Source organism: Sinocyclocheilus anshuiensis, unplaced genomic scaffold, assembly GCF_001515605.1.
Source record: "Sinocyclocheilus anshuiensis isolate Anshui unplaced genomic scaffold, SAMN03320099.WGS_v1.1 scaffold1384, whole genome shotgun sequence".
Lineage (NCBI taxonomy): Eukaryota > Metazoa > Chordata > Actinopteri > Cypriniformes > Cyprinidae > Sinocyclocheilus > Sinocyclocheilus anshuiensis.
This window is the reverse complement of record NW_015542401.1, coordinates 71,218-97,638: the sequence shown is the minus strand read 5'-3', so window position 1 is coordinate 97,638 and position 26,421 is coordinate 71,218. Positions and strand designations below refer to the sequence as shown.

At 36.0% G+C, this 26,421-nt stretch overlaps 1 protein-coding gene across 1 annotated transcript in view; it reads left to right on the top strand.

The window, feature by feature from the left end:
* LOC107692936 (partitioning defective 6 homolog alpha-like) overlaps nt 1–20,672 on the top strand; it is a 26,690-nt gene extending 6,018 nt beyond the window's left edge. The window contains exon 3 of the mRNA XM_016492145.1: nt 18,985–20,672. Coding sequence (XP_016347631.1) covers nt 18,985–19,859 — 875 coding nt within the window. The 3' untranslated portion in view covers nt 19,860–20,672. The remainder of the gene's footprint in view (nt 1–18,984) is intronic.
* Nucleotides 20,673–26,421: the final 5,749 nt, after the last annotated feature.

Here is a 26,421-nt window from a genome sequence, read left to right as displayed (position 1 = left end):
CAGAAAGTCACTGTTAATAAGTGAGTCATTGCGATTGAACCGAGTCATTTAAACGTTTGATTCATGGTGTCTAATATGTCTCTTAATTAACTTCTTGTTTAGCACATTTCACATTTGTAATCATTCATTAAAAAAAAAAAAGTCACTCTTTGTTTGATATTGATTAAAATGGTATAAATATATAAATTTTCTGCCATCATGTCATGAATTTGTGATCATTCTAAATGTATTGTAGACTGAATCATGCAGTGAAAGAACGCATTCTAAATGCGCACGCGCACTAGTTTAAACTTCACGTAATGTATGCGTGCACTCTGTAGGGGTGTTTTGAAAGGTTTTTGCAAAATACTCAATAACGTCAAATCACACATCGTTAAAATAACGATTAAGATATTATCGCAGACGATATATATCGCACACCCCTAGTTACATGGATGGGAAAGTACTAGACTCTTATTGATATCCTGTATCCTGCAGAACAGTGTTGTTATTTTTAACTAAAAATAAACTATTAAAATAATTTTTGATATTTGAAATTGAAATAAAACAGTATATAAATATTAGATGAAAAAAAAACGTAAAATTTAGAAACATTAAAATATCTAAAATAATTAAAATCGTTATTTCAAATAATTAGAATAATTAAAATCCTTGCCTGGGCAAAAATAATACATTAAGTTGAAGTACTAAAACTTAAAAAAAATAAACAAAAAAAGAAAAAAAAACTTGACTGGAGCACATGACTAATAAATGACTAAAACAAAAATGAAAATGAAAACTCAAAATACAAAAAAAAGCTATCAAAATATGAATAATATTAATAAATACTATAAGAGTGTACTATATACTATAATAGTGTATAAATAATACAGCTGGTGCAGATCCGGTGTAGTTTATGTTTTTATGAAGTTATGGTGGAAATGATCTATAAAGTGGCACTGCTCATTTTTGAGCTGTGGATGTTTGTCTGAGAGAATCTGGAGATGTTTTTGGCAGCCCATCATGTGTGAACCTTACACCTGAATGTAAATATAAAATCTATAGCATATTACTCATACATTTACAGTGTGCATGTACAGCTGTTGGGTGGATGCCAACATCAAATGTAGAGAATGTAGTATAAGGGATCTTCAGGAACCAATGTCATTGACATAAATGACACAAAGTGGGTTCTTTTGGGACAGACTAATTGTTTCAGATGGGAGACTGTCATAGTGTGTGTATGTGTGAAGGGTTGCCTCTTAAGACATTAGGGAGAGATAAAATGTGGAAAGAAAGGATAAGGTGCTTACATACTGCAGTGGTTTCCACCACTTTGGCTTCTGCAACCTCTTATGGATGTGATTTGTGTGGGAAAGAGACAGCAATAATACTCCTGCATTATGTAATCATAATTTGCATAACAGATGGACCTCATTATGTGTTCATAGTAATTCTGTAATGAGAAACTCAATACTTATTTAGTTTTAAACCGACGTACCTTCATACACACCCTTACATGATTAATCAAAATCTTAGTTGTTACTATTTATTGTTAATTGTTAATAATTATACTAATACAGCTTGCTTACTGATTACATGTATGGGGTTATGTATGCATGATGTAATTTCCTAACTAAAGGTGACATAACAGCCAACCAAATATTTGCAGCTTTTCATTGCAAGCATAGGGATTATTGCCTTAATGTGTGAAACCACATGCATCAACAATGAAAAACCTGCAGCCACCTACACCTTACTGTACTTACCTACACCTTACTGATTCCAAACATTTGAGTGGTAGAATATATAGAAAATAGATACTCAGTGGTGTTACCAAGATGGTCGCCAAGTGTAGTGATAGCCTTAAACTGGCACTGCCTTTGAAGAGTAGATATATCTGTCTGAGCTAGTCATCACTCAGAGCCAGAAAGTCCATCATAGTGCTACAAGTCCATGCAACTAGATTTGACTCCCTGCCCTGGAAACTGCTCAGAAATATCAGTTTGCACCATGTACCAAAGTGGCCAACTATTCACCACTGTATCATGTGTGACAGAGGACAGAAAAGGATTTGAAAAGTTTGTCCTTGTTAATTCATACAAAAAAAAAAAAAACATTGAAAGAACATTGATTTTTTTTTTTTTTAAGAATCACTCGTTTGTGAATTAATCAATCAGTCCAATTTGTGAACTGGATAACAAGTTAATTGAAAACAACCAGCACATAAAAACAATGTTTTGTCAAATATGTTTGACCTCATAATTTTTAAAGGGTTAGTTCACCCAAAAATGAAAATTCTGTCATTAATTACTCACCCTCGTGTTGTTCCAAACCCGTAAGACCTTCGTTCATCTTCGGAACACGATTTAAGATATTGGCATGACAGTATCATGACTCGAGCGTGTGGCGGCGGTGACCCAGATCCGGCGTAATGATGTCATCTGGGTCATGCCCGCGCTCGCGTCATGATACTGTCGTGAACGCGCGTCCACAAGTGACGCGGTAGAGAGGAAAATGTGGAATAAAGTCGTTATTTTTGTTTTCTTTGCGCAAAAAAGTATTCTCGTAGCTTCGTAACTTTACAGTTGAACCACTGACTACACACGACTACTTTGTCGATCATCTTGGTACTTTTCTGGACCTTGAACGTGGTAGTTACCTTGCTGACTATGGGAGGGTCAGAGAGCCCTCATATTTCATCAAAAATATCTTAAATTGTGTTCCGAAGATGAACGAACGTCTTACAGGTTTCGAACAACACGAGGGTGAGTAATTAATGACAGAATTTTCATTTTTGGGTGAACTAACCCTTTAAATAATATATCATAACTCAATCTTCCAGCCAAACGAAAGACTTCTCTCATTTCGATAATTTTTCCCAATAAAATTCTGCCAATTTCTTACAATTAGCCTCAAGCTCACATTCAGATCTGCCTCCACCCAATCAACAACTGATGGATAAAAGCAAGTCCCACCCCACATTTCTTTCTTTTTGTACGTCACAATATGAATGAAAAGACTCTGTCATATATTTCATTATATATGACTATAAACGCATTGTAAGGGAACATTATCAGTACATCATAACTTCATTTATATTTTTCCCTCACACAAACCTATCATATGACTTCAGAAAAGTCGAAATATAATGAACGAGTCGTGGATTTCATACGTGGTGCATTTCTGTGGTTTCTTTGTCATGAGCTTAACTGCCATAATATGAACTCCCATTGTATGAAAAAGAGCTGTCGTAAAGATTCTTAAATTCTCATTTTGCGCTCCACAGACAAAATAACAATATTAAGGACATGAGGGCGAGAAAATAAAGACAGAATTTTCGTTTTTAGGTTGAAATGATGTTACAAAAATAGCATGCTCAAGGAAGTACCTGCCCTTGCCTCTCAGTTCACATCTTGTTTATGAAGAGAAGTGCACATTTCCAGAGAGGGCTTATCACTGTGGCAGAGTTTTGTCAGTGGGTGAGGGACTGTGTTAAAAGTCTGGGTTTTGCATCGTATTTACTTCTAGCATTAATGTGGCTTGGATTTGTAGAGTTCCCCCAATTCCCATTTACTGCTGCTGTTCATTGTTTTGATCATTAAGCTCGCTTTCACTCCTTCACATACACATTTTCCAGTCTTTAGAAATGTACCTACTTATCTGTAGCTCTCACCCTCCTCAGATCATGATTAAAGCATCTGGGTGACAAATGCTTACGTTCCTTCCCTCTGATCAGTGTTAATAGATAACACCAGTTCATTTTTACAGCCTAGACTGGTGCTTCACATTAACTTACCCCATATAACTGTGAGTTTATTCAAGAGACTGTGGGAAACTGACATGGTTTGATTGTGTAGTTAATTGTTTGAGGTATATTAGCTCTTTATTGTAGGTTAATGTTCATATATGACATGTGATGGTTGACACGTTTGTGTCACTAAGGGAAATAATGAACAGAACTAACAACCGGCAGGACACGTTCTTAGGAATGTAGTTTTAAATGCGTGATGCCTGCATATTTGAACAGAATAGATTACCGCCGCCTGCCTGAAGAACTGCTGTGGAATAGTTAACCCAAAATGTAAATGCCATGAATAAATGTCAAAAATGACAACAAGCAATATGCAATACCAGGTTGGCCTGGTGGCCTGTCCATAAAACAAGGCCAGTACTGTAATTCATAGTTTTATTTGCAAAACCCATAAATTTGACAGTAAAAAAAAAAAGACAATTATTTTTCACTCCATATAGTAAGATAAATTACGGGTAACCAATTAACAGGCTTTTACTGTAGCATTTTTTCCCTGTAAAAATGACTAACACCATTTACAATGTACTGACACTGAAAGAAAAGGAAGGCAAAAGAAAGATCAAGTCGAAAGAAAGATATTTGTAACATGTTTCATTCTTATCACAATGTCTTTTTCTTCTTTTGTAAGGACATTCAAAGGAAGTTCACCCAAAACAAAGTTCTGTCATTATTTTCTTACCCTCATGTCATTTCAAACGTGTGATTTGTGAGATAAGCTTTTGTGAGGCAAACATTTAAGTTATTCACTGATACACACTACTGTTCAAAAGTCTGGGGTCAGTAAGATTTTTTTTATTTTATTCAGCAAGGATGCAATATATCAAAGGTCACAGTACAGACATTTACATTGTTAACAAACATTATTACACAGCTCTGTGGAATACTTGATTCTGATTGGTTAGTCGCGACACTCATCCGGGTAACTGAAGTCGGTGCTATACTCTTGCTAGGAACAGTTTTTCATTGTGGAAGCTTTGCGTTTGGTTAGCTAATAAAATATTAAAACTCAATTCAATATTATGTGTACAATTATTTAATTAGCCTGTGTCATCCTGGTTTGGCGGACTCACTCTCTCGTTTCATACAAGCGCAGCTGCTGCCTTTTTGCGACAATTGTTTTGTACACTGTAATGGATTATAAGATAACTAACAAACTGGTAAGATTTTAAAACATTTTCGCCTTAAAACAATATCTTTTATCGCCTTAATTATTTATGTGGTGAAATGTTGTGTAATAAGTTGTATGTCCCTTAAATGTCTGTCTAGTTTGAACTTGCCGCTTGCTCGCAGCTGCTGTCTTCACGGAAGCTTTGCGTTCAAATATTTCAACTCATATCAATATTTTGCGTCTAATTATTTACTTATGTAGCAAGTATCCGTGTAATAAGCGGGATAATGTACATCCAGCCGGTTGTTATCGCTGAATAACCCCCTTCAGGGTGATACAAGATCCTGATCACCCTGTCAGGTTATTCTGCGATAACAACTGGCTGGAAGTACATTATCCCTTACATACAGATATATGAGCACAGGATCATACATAAAAAAAAATAATAAAACGCCATCAGACAGAATATGTGATGTGTCACTTAGGAACTTAAAAGGAATGTCCTTTTACTGATTTTCACCTGAAAATGTTCTGTACTTCTGTTCTGTACTTGTAAAAAAACACCTAATTTGGCAGTATTTTAAAGTAAAATTACAATTAATATGATATTTGGCTATTTACACTTTTTCACTCTATGGTAAAATAACTTACAGGTAACAAATTGACAGGATTCTATTGCAGCATGACAAAAGAAAGTATTACAGGTTTGGAATAACAAGAGTCTGAGTAAATGATTACAGATGAATGATTTTCACTTTTGAGTGAACTATCCCATTTATATCAGGCAATCTGACAAATGTCAAACATTATTTGAACTTCAGGCAAATTGATTGATTTTTAATTGCATTTGGGTTTACATAATTGTCTTGTGAATGTTATAATAATCCCAGCAACACAATCAGTATATATATATAAACACAGAAACTGAGAACAAACACAGATGTTTTTAAGGTTTTCTGCTAACCATAAATGTAACAGACTGGTTGGGAATAGCTTGATTGACACGAGGATGTGATGTATCCCGTGAGCTGGTGGGATTGTCAGAGGTCCCTAATCAGATCTCGACCCCATCCGCATATCTCTGACTTGGGCTTTTAGACTGAGACAGAGATTGATCTGGCTTTTAGTATGAGCTCATCCCACTGAGTGGCCATACAATCATTCATCCCAGCAGATAATGGTGTTCCCTAAACAGATGGGGACCAGTTACACACAGCCATGCAACTTTTGGGGGCCAATGGGGAGAAACAATTTTTTTTTAATTTTATTGTGATGCATGTTTTATTATTATTTTTTTTTCCTATTTTGAATTCAGAGTAGGATATATAATCTCGTTTGCTATAAATCTGCCATGGTTTAATATGAGTCGTGCCATCACTCTTGATATAAAATAGTTCTAATACTTTGCCGAGGTTCGTTGAGCAGCTTGAAGGAAGTGTTTATCTCAAGCCATGAGCAATGAAGCATGTGATTATGGATAAAGGGTATGATGGGTGAATGCAATGAACAAAGACAGACACATTCCTCTATTGTTTGCAAAAAAAAAAAGCAAGTAGATTAGTGGACTAGATGGTTTATTATTATTATGAACAATGTCATGCTACATTTTTATATTTCTTTATTTATTTGAGGTGAGATGGGCTGCAAATGTGTATTTTATTTATTTTTTTGTGAAGGGATTAAATGGTCCTGTGCTTTTTGAGCTCTTCCAATATTGACATTACAGCATGACGCTAGCAACATCATGGTTGTGGGTTTCATTCCCAGGGAACATATAAACTAAAATGTACTTTTACCAGTAAGTTTGCAAAGTTTGCCAAAAGTAACATTTATAGCCACACAGAAATTATTAGTTGGAATGTTTGGAGTTTCATGACGTATGCTATATTTTATATGCCATATTTTCTGGAATGTAAGTCATAGTTTTTTTTTTTGTTGTTGTTGTTTTTCCAGCTGAAACATGCTGTAATAAAAATGATCACTATTTATTTAATTTTATGTTTTTGAGTAGTACATCTGGACTCTTGCAGTGTCTGTGAAGATGGTATACAGGCCCCTCAAAGATGTGGCAGGCTTCACACAGCAAGAGAAATCTCAATGAAAAGATGAAGAATAGAAGTGTAACAAATCCACTGGGCTTTTTTCAACACTAGTAGCTCTCTAGGTTTTCTCTCCACATGGCTAATAACAAGACAGGCACTTCAAGAGAGACCCCAGAGCCTAGAGATGTTGTTTTATGTGGCTGTCATGCCTCAAGAAAGCACAGAGTATGTGTGTGCGACTATATTGAATTCAAGAGAAACCCTGTGTCTTATTAGTAACTGACACTGTCTATAGGCAGAAACCCCCTTGAAGCAAAATAATTTTCTCTGTCCCCCTTTCTAAACCATCTTGGTTGAATAAGTCGAGTGTGTGGTGTTGTGTCCTCAGCTAATAAGTGAGGAAGATCATATGTGGCAGGCAGGTGTAAATCCCATTGGCTGTATTGCTGGTTTTAGCAGGAAGTGGAAGAATGGGAAGGATATTTCCCCACATGCCCATTCTGTGCACAATGATCTGAGGATTCAGCAGCTGTTCTGCACTCTAGGGCCCCTCTGTGTGTGTGTGTGTGTGTGTGTGTATTCGTGCCTGCACTTGTCTATGCTTAATGAGTATGCTATGTATAGTACACAGGGTTATCTGGATGGCATGTTGATGTAACATGCGCCTTCCATGCTGTTTTTGTTTTGACATCTTGGATATTATGGAAACATCATCCCAACAGTTACCGTCAAAAATAATCCATTTGCACTGTGCTGCTTTAAAAAGTGCATGAAGAACAGTTGAAAGAAAGCAAAGGAAGGCAAAAGAAAGATCAAGTGGAAAGAAGGATATTGTAACACGTTTTGTATTTTTAACAGTTGAATTCTTATCACATTGTCTTTGTTTCCTCTTGTAGGGACATTTAAAGGAAGTCCACCCAAGTGAAGGTTCTGTCTTTATTTTCTCACTCTCATGTCGTTCCAAACGACATGGATGTTGCTATTTTTTTCCATGAAAAACAAAAGGAGAAATTTTGAAGCTCTTTCTGTTCAAGGACAGTTCATAGTGACCATAGCTGTCAAGCTTTAAAAAGGTCAAAATAGCTCTATAAAACTAGACCATACGAATTGTGTGCTATATTACAAGTTTTCTGAAGATAGGATAGCTTTATGTGGGAAAAAAAAATGGAGAGAAAATGTAATTGTTATTGATAGTCTCATTCGTGTTTCACCATTGATGTCACTAATTAGAAAAAAAAAAAATGAAATTAAAGTGGTCCATGCAAATCAATCACTATATTCATAAGTCTTCTGAAGTTATGTGATTTAAAAAAAAATACTTTTATTCAGCAAGGGTGCAATATATTGATCGAAAGTGGCAGTAAGGACTTTTTTATATTTAAAAAATATATATATTTAAAATGAATGTTTGTTTTATTTAAATGATCGATTCATCAAAGGATCCTCAAAAAAATGTATCACATGAAAAAATCGTCTCTGTCATAACAGGAATATATTACATTTTAAAATATATTAAAATAAAAACATTTTTACTGTATTTTTTATCAAATAAATGCAGCCTTTTTGAGCATAAGAGACTTAAAAACATTTAAAAAAACGTACCTTGTTGAACTGAATCTGTCTGATTTGTGACATAATCATTCAGGCGGTTTTGTGATGTAAATGCGTCATTTCATTAAAAAGATTTGATTAAAAAGAAAGCTTTGTGAATGAATCATTGCTTCTTATCTCATGGACTTTCATAAATGCACAAAGCAAAACTTGAGTTTGTACGTGAATATTGACTTTAATTTTGGTCAGTTTTTTCTGCAAAGCTATCATATAGCTTCAGAAGACTTGGAATGTAGCACACAAGCCTTTTTTTGTCTCTTTTGGAGCTTGACTGTCCCATTCCCTTTCATTATATTGAAAAGCGTGTCCAGGGTGTTCTTCAAAAATTCCCTGTTGTGTTCCACGGAAGAAAGAAACAATATGAGGAAAAGGAAAACAGTAGTCAGAGCTTTCATTTTGATGAACTATAACTTTAAAAACCTAATCTGAATTTCATTTGAAGTTGTTAAATTGCACATACAGCCATGAGAGTTGATAACTCCGATGTTTACATTTGATTTTTCAGTGCACATCTGCTTGACTGTTGGCCGACAGGTCAATAGCCAGTATATTGCTAAGACAATCATAGAGCAATTGAAAGAACAAAGGCAGGTCTGAGTTGGACTGAACGGTCTGCTCCACAGGTGTGCTATCATACGGCCAATCACCATGACAACCATACAATTGGAAGGTACTGCGTAGTGAAGAACAGAGTGCGAGAGAAACACAGGGAGATTCCGTGACTGAGATGACATTGCTCCCATTTTTAACTGCATACTTGCTAAACTGGTTGTGGCTAATGTTAGACTGGGTTCTGATAGTGGCCTTTATGCATGGATGACACATTGTTTTGACGCTTATTTATAGGGCCATTTTTGAGACACGAAAAATTGATGACAGAAAGGCATTCCGTATTCTCAGAGAAATATGCATTGTTAAAAAGCAAAAACATGCACAAAAATGTGTTAAACATAAGGGTGTGTGCCTTCGAGAGAGACGGTGCAAAATAAAAAAGAATGCTTGCTCGACCTGCCAGCTGTTGATATGCGGATTATGAAGAGAATGCATGCTGTTCGTATAGTTCCTCTATAGTCAGCGGCGGTGCTGGGAATAGCTGTTTAGCATTCTTTCCATTCAACACAGCATTTAGCAGTGCTGTGCATCACACTAGAATGGTTTCAGGAGAACATATGAGATGAGAAGAGGATCTTTCTATGTCAGTGTGATCTCATAAATAGCGAAGGAACTTGGAAGAATCTGTATTTCCTCATCACCTCAAGGAGGAAGTGCACATAGGAAGAACTCATTGTTTAATTGGGAGAACTTCGTTTTACTGTTTCATTTTAAACTCAGTGGGAGTAGCAACACAAAAGCATGGAGGCAAGCCTTAGAATTCAGATGGATCTGTGTATGTGTAGATCTGTAGTCTCATATTTCTGATTATATTGTAAAGAAAGAGTGTACATTTATGCTTTGTCTTCAGGATTGGTTCACCCAAAAATTGAACTTTGAACATTGTCATCATCATTTACTCACTGTCATGTTGGTCCAAACCTTTATGACGTACTTTCTTCTATAAGGAGGGCATACTGCTGTTTTCCATGCAGTGAAAGTCAATGGGAACAGATGGTGAAAAACTCCAAATATGACCAATAAAAACAAAATCATAAAAGTAGATATCATAAATATATTTGTGAGATATTTATGGGCATTTTCAATTTATTTATGAAGGCATTTCTTTCTTTTAACCACATATAATCACTCTGCAAATACTACAATTGAATCAGTTCATTGAAATACATTTTTAGTATGAACAGTTATGGCTGTTGTCTATCAAATCAACATCAAATATGAAAGTACTGTAAATATACTTTACCGTTCAAAAGTTCACCAGTAAATTCACCAGCACTCTGTAAGGTCACTAGAGTATCTGCAGAGGCAGTACTAAACTCATCACTAGAAATAATGTATTACCTAAAATAGAATTAAATATATTACATTAGATAGCAGAAGAAAGAGGAATTCACTACATGGGCATTTTTGTCACTTTGAGTGGCAAAACTTTCATTACACACCAGCATAACAGAAGACTTGGAATGTAGCACATGAATCATACAGTATAGACTATTTTTGTGTTACTTTATATTCTGCCTAGCATTTCCTTTTCTGTTCCAAAGAAGAAAAAAAGGGTCATATGAGTTTGAAAACACATAAGGGTGATTAAATGATGACAGAATTTATGGGAGGAGAGAACTATCCATTTAATACACTTAGCTCCCAAAATGTATAAACACTTGTCAAATAAATGTGAGCTGTATTTGTGTGTATAAAAGTGCGTGTGTGTGTGTGTGTGTGTGTGTGTTTCAGTTTTAATCATTTGGGATTAGCAGCCAGCTCTCATCAGCCTATGAAGTAATCCCAAAGGAAAAAAAAACGTTAGTCCCATAGTCATTCATTAGTGATTAGCACAGGTACATTGCACTCATACCATCAAAACACTTTATTGCAGGATATACACTACCATTCAAAAGTAAAGATATAATAACCAGTGGTCAGAAAAATTATTTTTCTTTTAGATTTTTTTTTTTTTAAAGAAATATAACAATTTTTTCTTCAGCAAGAGCTCATTAAGATGATCAAAAGTGACAGTAAAGATGCATAATATTATGAAAAGATTTTTATTTCAGAATGTTCTTTTGAACTTTCTAGTAATCAAAGAATCCTGACAAAAATGTATTACGGTTTCCACAAAAATATTAAGCAGCACAACTGTTTTCAATATTGATAATAAGAAGAAATGTCTCTTGAGCACCAAATCAGCATATTAGAATAACTGAAGGATCATTTGACTCTAAAGACTGGAATAATGGCTGCTGAAAATTCAGTTTTGCCATCACAGGAATAAATTACATTTGAAAATCTATTCAAATAGAAAACAGTTAAGAATTGTAATAATATTTCACAATATAACAGTTTTTACTATATTTTTGTGTAAGTGATTTCTTTCAAAAACAGTAAAAAAAAATCTTGCTGACCCCAAACTTTCGAACAGTTTTTGTGAGTATTAATTTGTCTTATGAATATATTTGTGATGTCGTAACTATTAGTGCACTTTTTTCAGAGGGTGCAGAAATCATATCTAACCATATGGTTTATTAATTGTCTGTTTTTGTCGTTATTTGAGATCAAAAACACATTATGAATGTGCAAGTGTGGTTGTGTCTGTAAGTGGCTTAGTGTTGAGCGCTAAGTTTGAATGGATCTCAAACTCTTGTGCACGTGTGGCAGTGGGGATTGCCGTTGCTATGGTGACCATATGGCTGAGGGTTAGTCTCCAGATGGTGGTAACAGAGGATGAGGTCAGACAGTCAGAACCATGCACACGTACCATGTGTGTGTGTGTGAACTCCAGACAGCCACACCCAAACAAAGCCGTAAGCACAACTGTTGAGAGACGGGGTGGAAGTACATGGGACAGATGCAGAACTAGACAAAAATCCTACATCCGAGATTCACAGTAGGTGATAACATTAGGCCTTTTTCATACTGGTGAGAGGAGCATATTCATTTCAGTGCCTGTATTAACAGGTCACAGTCCTCACACTGCCCTCATAAACAGAACAATGCTGCGTCGCAGAAGTGTCAGTACACAGAGGTTTGTGTGTTGAGTTTTTGTTGTCCATAGTGTGCTGTGCTTAGCAGAAAAAGATCGTGAAAATGCACTGTCAGCTTATTTATGAAGCAGCTTCTCATCTACTGTACTACAAGCACTTGAAAATATATTTAGAGCAGTAAAAGAGTTCAAAATCAAAATGCAGATATTCTTTTTAGCACAAATGGAAAGGGACACTTCTCAGTCACTAGGCCATGAAGGTAATAAGATCCAGACAGAGATCCACGTGAACACACCTGTGATGTGGCAGTGTCACCAGCCTTCCTCTAACAGCATCAGGTGTCTGCTCTTCTCTGCTCTCCAGCTGCCGTCCTGTTTTATTCATCTTGACAAGCTTGTCCACCTGTGCTTTATACCTGCCTGCCGTCTACAGAGAGACTGACAGAGACGACATTGTCCACAATTCTGGCAAAGGGACAGTGCTGAAGACCAGACCACATTTATTGAGATTTGACAATGGACTAGGGCTGTCAATTGAATCTTTATTTAGTACAATTAATTGAAGTTAAACATTATGTTATTATTACTATAATTATTATTATTTAATAGATCATTTATTTATAAGCTAATTAATTAAATCACTATCTATCTAACAATATACAGTGTGTGTATATATATATATATATATATATATATATATATGTATGTGTGTGTGTGTGTGTGTGTGTATAACACTACTAATACTAATAATAATTTAATTCATTGTATTAAATAACATTAAATTGACTGTTCATTTAATTAATTAATTGGCATATTAATCATTTATATATTAAATATATGCAATAATTTATGTAGTAAATAAACATTTTATATAAATTATGTGATGTGTGTGTGTGCCTGTGTGTATCAGGGTTCGTATAAGAATTTTGTTAAGAGTAAAATTCAAGCATATAGTAATCCTAATTAATATATGAATTGAATATATTAATATTAAATCATACAGATCATTTAATATTAATATATTACATTCATATATTAATTAGGATTTAATTAATGATTCAATTAATTGACACATGATTACTTTGATTACAATTTAATCAATTGACAGCCATAAATTTGCATAAAGATAAAATTAGTGTCTTTATAGGGATAACACATGTGGAACGAATTACATGAAATTGTGCTCATAATAGATACATTGTCTCTCCATGCAGCACCTTGTCAGACACACAGCAGCCATTCTCTGCTGGTGAGAGACACTGGCTCCACAGTCAGCATGATATATGGCTCTGCTAATAACCTACCAATGTGCTGTGCAGGGTCGCAGTCAATAAGCTGTCCAGCCTTGCCATAACACTACATTATTAGGCGTTAACGCTGGGTAAATAAGCTCCCCTACACACTGCCCAGAGGTAGTATCAGTAAGTCAATAAGCTATCCTGTTCTACAATAATATACTTCACCAAGGAACCGGAGAGGAAATAATGATTCCAATAGTGGTTTGAGAAGAATTGAGGTTTTGTTGAACAGTTCCTCAACAGTACATCAGTGTTGTTTTCTTTACAAGACATGAATGTCTTATTGACACCATACAGTATATTGTCATGAACTCTGAATCAGGAGCGCTATTGAGTCAATATAGACACAAAACATAAAATATACTTTAACATGTCCATATTTAAAATGATTAACCTATAATATGTTACTTTGCTAAGACACTTTACTAAGAACTTCAGGCATAAAGGGTATCTAGATACTAAGTATCTCGTCCGCAGACACAGATGTTTCTGCGTCTGAGGAAGACTCTAAAGTCTCTCTGTATCTTTGTAATCCAGAGAGCAATGTTCACAAAGCTCTGCTCAGTCTGTGCCTGCAGGCCTCAGACACCTGGCAAGCGTTTTGATGTTTTTATTGTATTTTTCAGGTGAGTCAGTGCTTGTGAAAAACTTTTGCTGCAGTCTGGTGTTTGGATTCTGGTTTATGCCGGCACCTTTCTATCCACTATGGTTTAGACATGAGGTTTTTTCTAAATAAGACAAATACTCTTTTTTCCGGGATTGCATGAGAGAAAAGCTGAGGGAAATGTCTTTGTCTCCTTTGTCTAAACTGCACGTGGTTATTGGTAATACTAGCTGCTTTCTCCCTCAGACTAGCATAATCTGATAAATGGTTCAGTAATGCTGTTATACCCGTCCAACTCAGAGCTGAAAATGCATCACAATCTGAACCCAACTAAATCTATACATACAGTATCGCAGTAATGCGAGGTTGCTGTGGAAACAGGTTGGTGATAAGTGGGGTCATTTGATTACTTGTATATTACTTTCAGGTAAGAAGGTTGTTTGAGAGGATTACTGAGGGGAGGAAGTGGTTTTTCAGTCTCGATATATAGACATCAAAGCTGCAGAGTAAAAAAAAAATGACCACAGAGGGCTGCTAAAATTAAACATTTAAGATTTTAGTTGACAAAATAACAGTTAAAGATGGTTATTCAAAAGTGGATTAGTTCCTGTTTGATTGTTTTGTTATTGTAGTGACATTTTGTAGTTATATTTTTATATTCTACTATATATTATATATATTTATTTTTACTATTTTATTATATCTTTGTGAAATATTTGAATGTTTTTATAAAATACATTACAATGCAAACAAGCATGCATTTCTAATTATATTGTTCCAAGTTCATTCTGAATTAAAAAAAAATAAATAATAATAATAAAAAAGATTTGCAATTGAGTGGAGTAACCTTAGAAATGATTTTGAACTATATTTACTAACTGAGCGAGTTTGATTCGAACTGCTATACAAGTTTGAGACTTTCATTAATCTTTTTGACTGACTCATTAAAAAGAACTGATTCATAAGTCGTTTATTTGTGAATTGGACATCACAGCTCTCAATGTGTTCATAACTAACGGCACACAAGATGATAACAGACGCACACAAACCACATATGAACACACAAGCTTGTACCGACTGTCTAGAATGTAAATTGTCATAAACTCTGTTTGTTGTTGTTGCATTTATGAACATTTTAGTCGCAGTCAAGAGCCTTGGACATTTTGTCAGTGTGAATATGTGTGTGGGAGAGAGATTGCTAAAGGGATGGTGTCTCTTAATCATCCTTGAGAGCTCAATGCATTAGCTTCTGATCTCTAAGCAATACATCACGTCATTTCACTAATTAGTAATGTTTACAATTCCCGGACCTCATGTACACGCACCACCCACGAAAACTGGAACTTTAGATGTACGTCTTAATACAGAATGCGCATTTCGGGGGCAGGGCTGGAAGTTTGCGTGGTTTCCACCTCCACATATTAACCGGGAGGGTTGTTGGACCTGCTGTAAAGCCTCAGGCCAGCCCATTATGCCCATCTCTGACCCTCCTGTCTGCCAGGATCCCGCTCTGCCTCCCACTCACCCTCCCTGGGTACCCCGTCTTGCTCTCCAGCCCGTGAGCAGGTTTAATAACAGAGGCTGTCCTGATCTCTGTAGGGGTCCAGACACCAGACTAATGTTGTGCGACAGGGAGAGGGGCACTGTGTGTGATGCATACTATATAAGTTACGTTCAGTCTTTATAAGCAAACCCACACTTATGCAGTCACATGCAATGGACTATACTGTCTGCTCTCAGGATAAATATTTACACATTTATGCAGATTAAATATGAGGTCACACAAACACAGACAATGGTTTGTGCATCTCTATTGTTTTTGCCTTCTCTAGTGGGTCTTCTTCTGCTCAACATATCCCTCCATATGTGCAGAGGGGTCAGAGTTCACCACCCATCACCCTGTCCACATGCAGGCCCCTGGGGCCTGATGGTAATTAATTAGATGTGAGCTTGTAATCTACTGTTTGTGGATCTTAAGACAAACCTGGGCCTGTAGTCAAACAGACTAATTAATATAATCCCCATCATGTGACCTCCTTTTGAGGTGCATGCTGGGCCTTTTTCTTTCAGATGGCACAGATTGTTTGAAATTCTGTTGAACCAAGAAACGTACTGTAAAATGTTGGAGATTGTGAGATACTGTAGTATGCATGATGGTCTATCAAGCATTGCATTGCTATTAAGCCAAACTTTGTACACCGTTTGTGCTATGGATTTTGTGGCTTGCTGAAGATGTGCTATTACTTTTCTAAGTGATCAGATTTATGATTTTTGCCTGGCAGATGAAAAAAAGAGTGAAAATAATTGTAATGGAAGGTACTTAAGCCATATTTTGGGACAAGAATATCATTAGCCAGGTTTCCATCCACCAGTGTTGTTATTCTTAACTAAAACAAAAACAAAAGAAAGTTGTTTTTGTTCATTGAAGCTGAAATAAAATACAAGATGAAAAACCTAAAAAAAAATAAAAATAAAAAAAATGTGAAAATTACTGAAACTTAAATAAAAAAAACATTAAAAAAAAATTTTTTTTTTTAAACTTATAAAAACAACAAAAGCATATAACAAAATTACTTAGTAAAACTAAGTAAAATTAAAATGAAAACTGATAATATCAAAATAACATTGCCATCCACACATTTCTATACATATTTTAGGATATTGCATAAAAAAGCTGGAAAATTTCCAAAATGTACATAAGATGTATGCTCACTTAAAGGGATAGTTCACCCAAAAATGAACATTTGATGTTTACCTGCTTACCCCCAGGGCATCCACGATGTAGGTGACTTTGTTTCTTCTGTAGAACACAAACGAAGATTTTTAAGTCAAACCGTTGCAGTCTGTCAGTCTTATAATGGAAGTGAATGGGATTCATGGCTTTGAGAGTAAAAAAAACATACACAAACAAAACCAAATTAAACCCTGCGGCTCGTGACGATACATTGATGTGTAAAGATATGAAACGATCGGTCTGTGCAAGAAACTGAACAGTATTTATATCGTTTTTTTACCTCTGATTCACCGCAATGTCCTGAGCGCGTTCGCGTCTTCTTCTTCAGCCGGCGTGTGACGCGTCTTCTTCTTCTTGCTTTACGGCGGATCGCAGACTTATAAGTGCATTACTGCCACCTATCTCTCAAATGGACCATTGACACTCTATCTACAATCTCAATTAGGAGTGTCAGTGGTCTAGAATGTTAATTATTAAGCTGTAGAACTAAATGTGCGCACTGCAGAAAACACGCACACAGTTTAATGTTAGTCAGCAGACTGACGGGAAGGTGTTGATGACTTCCTGCTATTTCTACTCCCAGCAGGCTGTGCTCTCATAATCACAAAAAGACTTCTCCGCAAAGACCCTCGCTCAAACCCTTGCCGCAGTTTAAAAATAACCAAAAACATTCTCCCTGCTGACGCATGTTACCTCCCACCAGATTCCAGTCAGGAGGGCTCTCTGTTCTCTGTTACCTGCTCATCGGCTAAAACAAGTCTTGTTTTTTCCTTTTTCTAGTCAGACATATCAGCTGTGATTGTTTGGATCTTTTGAACAGTGAATATAATGTGCTGTGAGAGAGGCTTTGATTAATCTGCCTTTTAATCTGATTCAGTCTCGTGACCCTTGACCTATTGCAAGTGCCTTGGACAGATTTATTACAATCCTTGTTTGTTCATCCATCCATCCCTGCCTCTAGGTTTTTATTATGATCGGGTCTCTTCTGTTGTTTTCCATCCTTATTGCTCAATATGAACATTTAGCAGTCAATGTCATATCGAATTCTTTCAGAGAACATTGAAAATAATAAATCTAATATTGAATAAAATAAAATTTAAATACATTTTATAAATGAGGTCACAGTGATGTGATACTGGTAGAACAGATGGTTAATCACATAGCGAGGCACTTTGTATCTTCCTTGAATTCATTTTTAGTAACAGATAACAGTATTTTATGCCGCTGATAAACCTGCACAGTGTTGTGTACAGTAGATCATTTTAAATGTAGTGGACAAATTCTGGAGTTGTGAGGCCCATTCTTTATGAAGCCAATCAATTAATTGGATGGAAGGAGATGAGAGAAGCAGCTGAATCTTTAGCACACCTTAAATGTTGTCTGGGAAACAAAAAAAATGAGGATCCCTCTATATTCAGTTTCAGTTTTTTGCACCATGTTTTCTTTTATTTATATCATTTCATATTCTCAGAACTAGAATGTAATTTATGTATTGGGGGTTTATATACTACCGTTCAAAAGCATTTGGGGTCTGTAAGTTTTTTTTTTTTTTATTCGAAAGAAATTAATACAATTTTTTTTTTCCCCAGCAAGAACAGATTCAGTTAATCAAAAGTGACAGTAAAGACATTAAAATTAATGTTACAAAAGATTTCTATTTCAAATTAATTATGTTCTTTTGAACTTTTTCATCAAAGAATCCTGAAAAAAATATCATGGTTTCCACAAAAATATTAAGCAGAACTATTTTGAACAGTGATATTAGTAAGAAATGTTTCTCGAGCATCAAACCAACATTTTAGAATGATTTCTGAAGGATCATGAGACACTGAAGACTGCAGTAATAGCTGATAAAAATTCAACTTTGCCATTACAGGAATAAATTACATCTTAAAATATATTCAGATATAAAACAGTTCTTTTACATTTTAATAATAACTGTATTTTTGATCAAATAAATGCAGCCTTGGTGAGCATAAATTCAAAATGTTGTATAAAGTTAATTATTCCGAACTTATGACTGCTAGTGTGCATGTATTTGTAATATCAATAGTTTAATCTTTTTGTAGACTTTTCTTAGCACATATTCATTTATATGACTAGTTTCAATGTAATTATTCAACACACAAATAACAGTTTTTTTCTGTCTCTCTCTCTCAGTATATAAATAACTAGTTTCTCTCTCTGTCTTTCTCTCTTCAGATGTAGATGACCCCGTGCCCTTCCCAACAGGCTCTCTTCAGAGAAGAAAAAAGGGCCTAGCTGGTCTGCATCAACCAAAGCAGAGGTCCAAACCATCGCTGCTCATCGGCCTTCCGCAGGATTTCCGGCAGATCTCTTCTATCATTGATGTGGACATCTTACCCGATACGCACCTCCGTGTCCGTCTGCACAAGCATGGCACCAACAAACCCCTCGGCTTTTACATCCGAGACGGCGTCAGCGTCCGTGTCACTCCCCAAGGGGTGGAGAAAGTTCCCGGCATCTTCATCTCTCGCCTCGTGAAAGGTGGCTTAGCAGAGAGCACAGGATTGCTGGGAGTCAACGACGAGATTCTTGAGGTGAATGGTATCGATGTGGCAGGTAAATCACTGGATCAGGTCACCGACATGATGGTGGCTAACAGCCACAACCTCATTGTGACAGTGAAACCCGCCAATCAGCGCAACAACACGATGCACCGTGCGAGTAAAACGTCTGCTGGCAACAGTTCCGCTGGCTCGGGAGGCTCCGCCCTCCCACATGACTCTGCCCCCAGTCCCGCCTCACAGAATGCCAGCCAATACAGCAACAGCAACAGTGTGGCTGAGGGCAACAGTGACGATGATACTGACCTCATCATCGAGAACGACAACCTGTCGACGTACACGCCACACCGTATGACTAATGGCAATGGCACCCATGTTAGCGCCCTATCGTCGGGTGCATTTGCACTCAGGCCCCTCCCACAAAGTGTTTCCTTGCCCAGTAGCAGCTCTTTAAGCTCCCTGACCACACCTACACACAACGGCAGCCCCACCAAGACGAGCAGTAGCCAAGAAAGCATGAGAGAGGACGGCAACTTCATTACGTTGTGAGCTACAGTAGGTTTCACACCACAGTAGAAGCCTTTATGCACATTTATAAGAAAATGAAGGAACTATTATATTATCAGCTATTATTTTTCAGCCATTACTGTCACAAACAACAACCAGATCACACGGGTTGCACAATCTAGCCTGTGTGTGAGGGCATGTGGCTGTCACTGTATGGAAGTGCCTTATGGCTCTCCACTCCTCTCGCCTTAGTTATTTTTTCTCCTTTTGGGACAAATCGACCATATTCATTTGTACTGACTCCGAGGACAGTCAATCAGAAGTGTGCTAGCTACTACTGGGGTGCCTGACGTTATCACTTGCACCTCGGAGGACGCGAGAGACGAACAAATCGCCTCTGTGGAAATGATACGTGTCTTGTTTTGGATTCATCTCACTTTTTGCGATGCCTCTTGCATTGATGATGATGGTAATGATGATGGAAGATGAGGAGGAGGAGGAAAATATAAAAGTGTTAAACCGGATCTGATTAGTGTTGATTATGCTTGTTTGCTCATCTCATCTCATTCTGACGCTGATCGTAGTTGCTGATACTGAAGATGTCTACCAAAATGTGCTCTACATGATTATTTTAAAGTGTTGTTATTTGCAATCAAGTCATCAATTCAAAGTGTTTATTAATCACATTTTTAATGTCTCAAAAATGTGCAGTATGAGACGGGAAGTGTAGTGTTAAGATCATTCCCAATATGACAACATTTAAAGATGATTTTACTTTAAGCATATTCGGTCACTCTGTTTGCTCAAAAGCCAGTTTAACACTCCCAATTTGGCTTAATTTTCACATTCATTATCTTTGATGTCAAAAAAAAAGCTAAGTTCCAAGGAAATGGAAACCTCTTTTTGGGTTCCTCTTCTGTCTAATGTTGCATTAAAAGTATACTTCACCCAAAAATGTCAAATTTACTCACCCTCATGTTATTCCAAACCTGTTTGACTTTTGTCTTCTGTGGAACACAAAAGAAGATATTTTGAAGATGTTTGGTAGCAACAATAGTTTGGTTACCATTGACTTACTAAAAACACAGAGACTTTTCTCAAAATGTCTTCTTGTATGTTCTACAGAGGAAAGAAAGTTTAACAGGTTTGGAACAACATGAGGGGAGTAATGAAATTTTCATTTTTGGGTTAACTCCTTTTAAGGTTTATAAAAAGATTTGAATTTAGCATTTTATTGTTTAAAAAAAGCATTCTGGCACAGGTTCTTTCTTGAAGGATTTTTCCCTCTTTGTTTATAGATTTTCTCCCCCTCCAGAAAAATAGGAATCTAAATACTTATCTGGCACCAGTGCGGCGTAACTTCAGAAAGACTTGACCTCTCATTGACTAAGTCTGTCCATTCTCCTGTGTGCTCAGTTTTTCTGTAAAGAGAAAAAAAAAAGGAAATTCCTTTCATGTTTGGAAAGGCCAGAATTCTGCACATTGAGGCCTTTTTCACACAGTCCACTCCTGATGGCCAAAGCTGTGAGGCTTTCTTAGCCATTGTGAGTGTGTGCATGTGTGTGTTCGTTCTTATTTTTAAAGTATAATCTTACAGAAACGGTACTGAGGTGGACACTGTCAGTCTCGGGCCAAATATTGGTTTCTCTAATGTCCAACAGACCCGATTGCTGTTTTCAGGCAACGGGTTCCCAGGTGAATGCTTGTTTAGACTGTGGAGATACCGGCCTCGGGACGTCCAGTGCTTCAAAGGCTGTCTATCAAACCCAAGTGCCCATGATGGACAAAAGGCAGTGAAATGCATAAAACATCCCAGCGCTTTTTCCAGCTGTACTGATGAGCTAATTATCCTTTATCATGATTACATTTGGGGATAAATGATGTTACTAATATATAAATATATTTTTTAATCATTCCAAATGTTTCAAAGGACATCTCAAGTTTAAAATTTTCAGTTAGAAGCAGGTGCCAGTAAAAATAATCAGGAAGCCAGTCTTTCCACGTCATAACTGATGGGCGTGAATGATGAAGGTGTATCCTCATCTGCTCAGCATTATCTGGTTTAACTCGATCATCAAAACAAATGTGTGTTACTTCACAAAACTGACCTCTATCAAGGTAGCCTTGAGTCTGAAAGAGAATGTAGTTTATTTGAACGGGTCTAGATGTAACATCTGCACAGCTGACACTCAGTGACTTGTTGCCTCGGGTTTTCACAGCAACATTGTTACAAGCAGACAGCGAGGACAACTGAAACCGGAGGGTGATTTGAAACGTATAGCAAGAGACATCTGGAGAAGCGTGAACTGTCACTTTTTGTTGTCTATATTTAATTAATAGGTTTTATTGGCATACTCTAAATGGAGAGAGTAAACGCTGGATTTTAAGGAGAAAGTGATGGCATGTAAACTACATAGAACAGCACACAACTGGAGCACCAATAATACCACATGAGCATTATTTTTTTTTGTGTATGTCAATGTATATGTATAAATAGAAATATGAAATGACAGACACTTTTGTACACTAAGAGCCCTTTTTATAAAAAAGAGCATTTTATATATGTGTAAAATATGGAAAGTATTTTTCTTATTCTTGTACTTTTGTATGTATATTAGAATTCTGGAGAGGAGGTTTCTATTTCTTTTGAGTATCACAAACAAAACTAAAATCTTTAGACGCTTGTGTTTTTATTATAATTAGATGGGTCAAGGTGTACAATACTGTGAATGTTATGAGCAGATTATAAAATGTTCTATCAAGATAATAAAAGTATTTAACAGTTATTTAGGTTATGTGTTTTCTTGTTTAAATTATTTACATTTTTACTTATTTAATGAAATTTTGCGACGATTAGTACAATTTATATAATGTTCAAATCGATCTATATTTTGTCGCTATAGTCCTATAGTACTTTTAGTATTCATGTATTTTGAATTTTTGTAGTTCATATATTTAACCAAATGATGCATAGAATTTAATTTGGGACCTGTGGTTTATGTTCCTTATAATTTAAGAGAAAATATGGAAAAACCTGGTTATTTCCATTTTAACAAGATGTAAAAGCTGGATGCACTTCACCCACTGTACAAAGCATTTTTGCATTTATAAATTGAGCATGATTGCATTACATATAAAGGACACATTAGGTTTGCGATACCTTATCTCAGATTGCAGGAAATCAATGTGATGTAATCGCCCTGACTACAGCAGTGGTTCTCAACCAGAAACTAGGACTGTTAGCACATTAAAATAATCATAATTAATTGCAAGATTCAACATGTTAAATTTGCTCCTTTTTAAAGGAAAGAGAAAAAAAGCATACAAAGCTGTTTTTGTGATTCTGCAGAAGGACTCCACATGCACAACTGGATATTGCTGACATTTCATCTGACACCACTTAAAACTTGTTGCTCAATTAATTTAAATAATACTTACATATTTTAAGACATATGTATTATGGCATCCGAGGAGGTTTACTGAGGCCCTCCACTGGACCCCGGTCATCGGTTGAGGTGTGAAATATAGAGAGAATTGGTGCTCTCTGCTGTCTAATGCTGGTATTGACGATTCAAATCTGTTTCTATAGTTACCAAACGCCTCTCACGATTCTCACCTGCAAAATTTACATAACCGCTCATTTGTAAATTGATACAGCATAATGAGTAGGCACAGAAACAGACCAAGAAATTCCTATCAAATCAAGCCAAACGCTCAACGGTGGAATTTTTGACCCAGGACTGGCAGTTATTGATGATCCAGGTAGCCGATCCTATCAGGTGTGAAAGCGTAAATACTCTGTCTTGCGTTCAGTTCAGTTACATCCTTAAGGCCATGTTTTTGTAATATTTGAGGCCAAGTCTTTTTTTTTTTTTAATGACCTACATCTAGATATGTCTGTGGTGGTCAACAGTGAGCTTTATGAAGAGGAACTTGATGTGACAAACTCTCCACGTTAAAAGAGCTTAAACATGATTCTGGTCTTCATGCTTTAATGCTTAATTATGACTTTAAGAAGATGGCAAGCTATGTTCTTATCATAATTATCTATAAACACCAACACAAATAATGCATGTTTTCACAGAAGGGCCAGAGGTCCATGTCCATGTAAGCAGCCCACCTTCAAGAAAGGGTCAAGAGAAAATCTGAAGGTGCAGGATCATCCAGACTAAAGACCTGCTGCATGTGATGGACCATCAACCTTTCACTCAAGCCACCTTTGTGCATTAATTCTCTTATTTTTTTCCTATATACATGTATTACTTTCAGTATATGCAGGATAACTATTTTATTATATTCAAATGCATTTATAAAATACTGAAACTGTCAAATCCCTCTAATCAATTGTCTTTCCCCCACAAACATTTTTAGTTCATCCACATGCTGCATTAGGCTTTAATCTGCTAAATGAATTCATGCAAATGTAGGTGTAATAAGGCACAAATCTCTATAGAGTTGACTTGAATAAACATACACAATAAATATACAATAGATCCTAAACAGTATTTATGTCCATAGAGATTCTGAACCCATAATTTGTCTTTTTCCTCAGTTCCCCCTGCAAAAAAGAAAAACGCCACACTGTATCTATATTTTGTCGCTATAGTCCTATAGTACTTTTAGTATTCATGTATTTTGAATTTTTGTAGTTCATATATTTAACCAAATGATGCATAGAATTTAATTTGGGACCTGTGGTTTATGTTCCTTATAATTTAAGAGAAAATATGGAAAAACCTGGTTATTTCCATTTTAACAAGATGTAAAAGCTGGATGCACTTCACCCACTGTACAAAGCATTTTTGCATTTATAAATTGAGCATGATTGCATTACATATAAAGGACACATTAGGTTTGCGATACCTTATCTCAGATTGCAGGAAATCAATGTGATGTAATCGCCCTGACTACAGCAGTGGTTCTCAACCAGAAACTAGGACTGTTAGCACATTAAAATAATCATAATTAATTGCAAGATTCAACATGTTAAATTTGCTCCTTTTTAAAGGAAAGAGAAAAAAAGCATACAAAGCTGTTTTTGTGATTCTGCAGAAGGACTCCACATGCACAACTGGATATTGCTGACATTTCATCTGACACCACTTAAAACTTGTTGCTCAATTAATTTAAATAATACTTACATATTTTAAGACATATGTATTATGGCATCCGAGGAGGTTTACTGAGGCCCTCCACTGGACCCCGGTCATCGGTTGAGGTGTGAAATATAGAGAGAATTGGTGCTCTCTGCTGTCTAATGCTGGTATTGACGATTCAAATCTGTTTCTATAGTTACCAAACGCCTCTCACGATTCTCACCTGCAAAATTTACATAACCGCTCATTTGTAAATTGATACAGCATAATGAGTAGGCACAGAAACAGACCAAGAAATTCCTATCAAATCAAGCCAAACGCTCAACGGTGGAATTTTTGACCCAGGACTGGCAGTTATTGATGATCCAGGTAGCCGATCCTATCAGGTGTGAAAGCGTAAATACTCTGTCTTGCGTTCAGTTCAGTTACATCCTTAAGGCCATGTTTTTGTAATATTTGAGGCCAAGTCTTTTTTTTTTTTTAATGACCTACATCTAGATATGTCTGTGGTGGTCAACAGTGAGCTTTATGAAGAGGAACTTGATGTGACAAACTCTCCACGTTAAAAGAGCTTAAACATGATTCTGGTCTTCATGCTTTAATGCTTAATTATGACTTTAAGAAGATGGCAAGCTATGTTCTTATCATAATTATCTATAAACACCAACACAAATAATGCATGTTTTCACAGAAGGGCCAGAGGTCCATGTCCATGTAAGCAGCCCACCTTCAAGAAAGGGTCAAGAGAAAATCTGAAGGTGCAGGATCATCCAGACTAAAGACCTGCTGCATGTGATGGACCATCAACCTTTCACTCAAGCCACCTTTGTGCATTAATTCTCTTATTTTTTTCCTATATACATGTATTACTTTCAGTATATGCAGGATAACTATTTTATTATATTCAAATGCATTTATAAAATACTGAAACTGTCAAATCCCTCTAATCAATTGTCTTTCCCCCACAAACATTTTTAGTTCATCCACATGCTGCATTAGGCTTTAATCTGCTAAATGAATTCATGCAAATGTAGGAGGCACAAGGCACAAATCTCTATAGAGTTGACTTGAATAAACATACACAATAAATATACAATAGATCCTATTTATGTCTATGTTGTATTTGAAAGATGAGGCAGCACAAACTATTTTGTACCTTACAGCAAGCCAAAAAATTATTTTGATTTTAACAGTAAAAGACTGTACAAATGCTACAGTAAAAACCTGTTAAATGGTTAACAGTATGTTTCCATACTATATACGGTGAATAACTGTAATTATATTTAATGTAATTTTACAGTACAATACTGTTAAAATTACGGTTTTTGGAAGTGAAAAAGAAAAAGTCATTGTATAATTTACATTGAAAAAACGTAAATTGACACTCCCAGAGTTCCCTGCATGACACTTCCTATTTTATGTTTTTTCATTGAAATAACTATGTTTCTTCTTATCAGTTGTGTACATTAGGGTTTTATCTTACATCTAATGTTGTTAAATGAATGTTT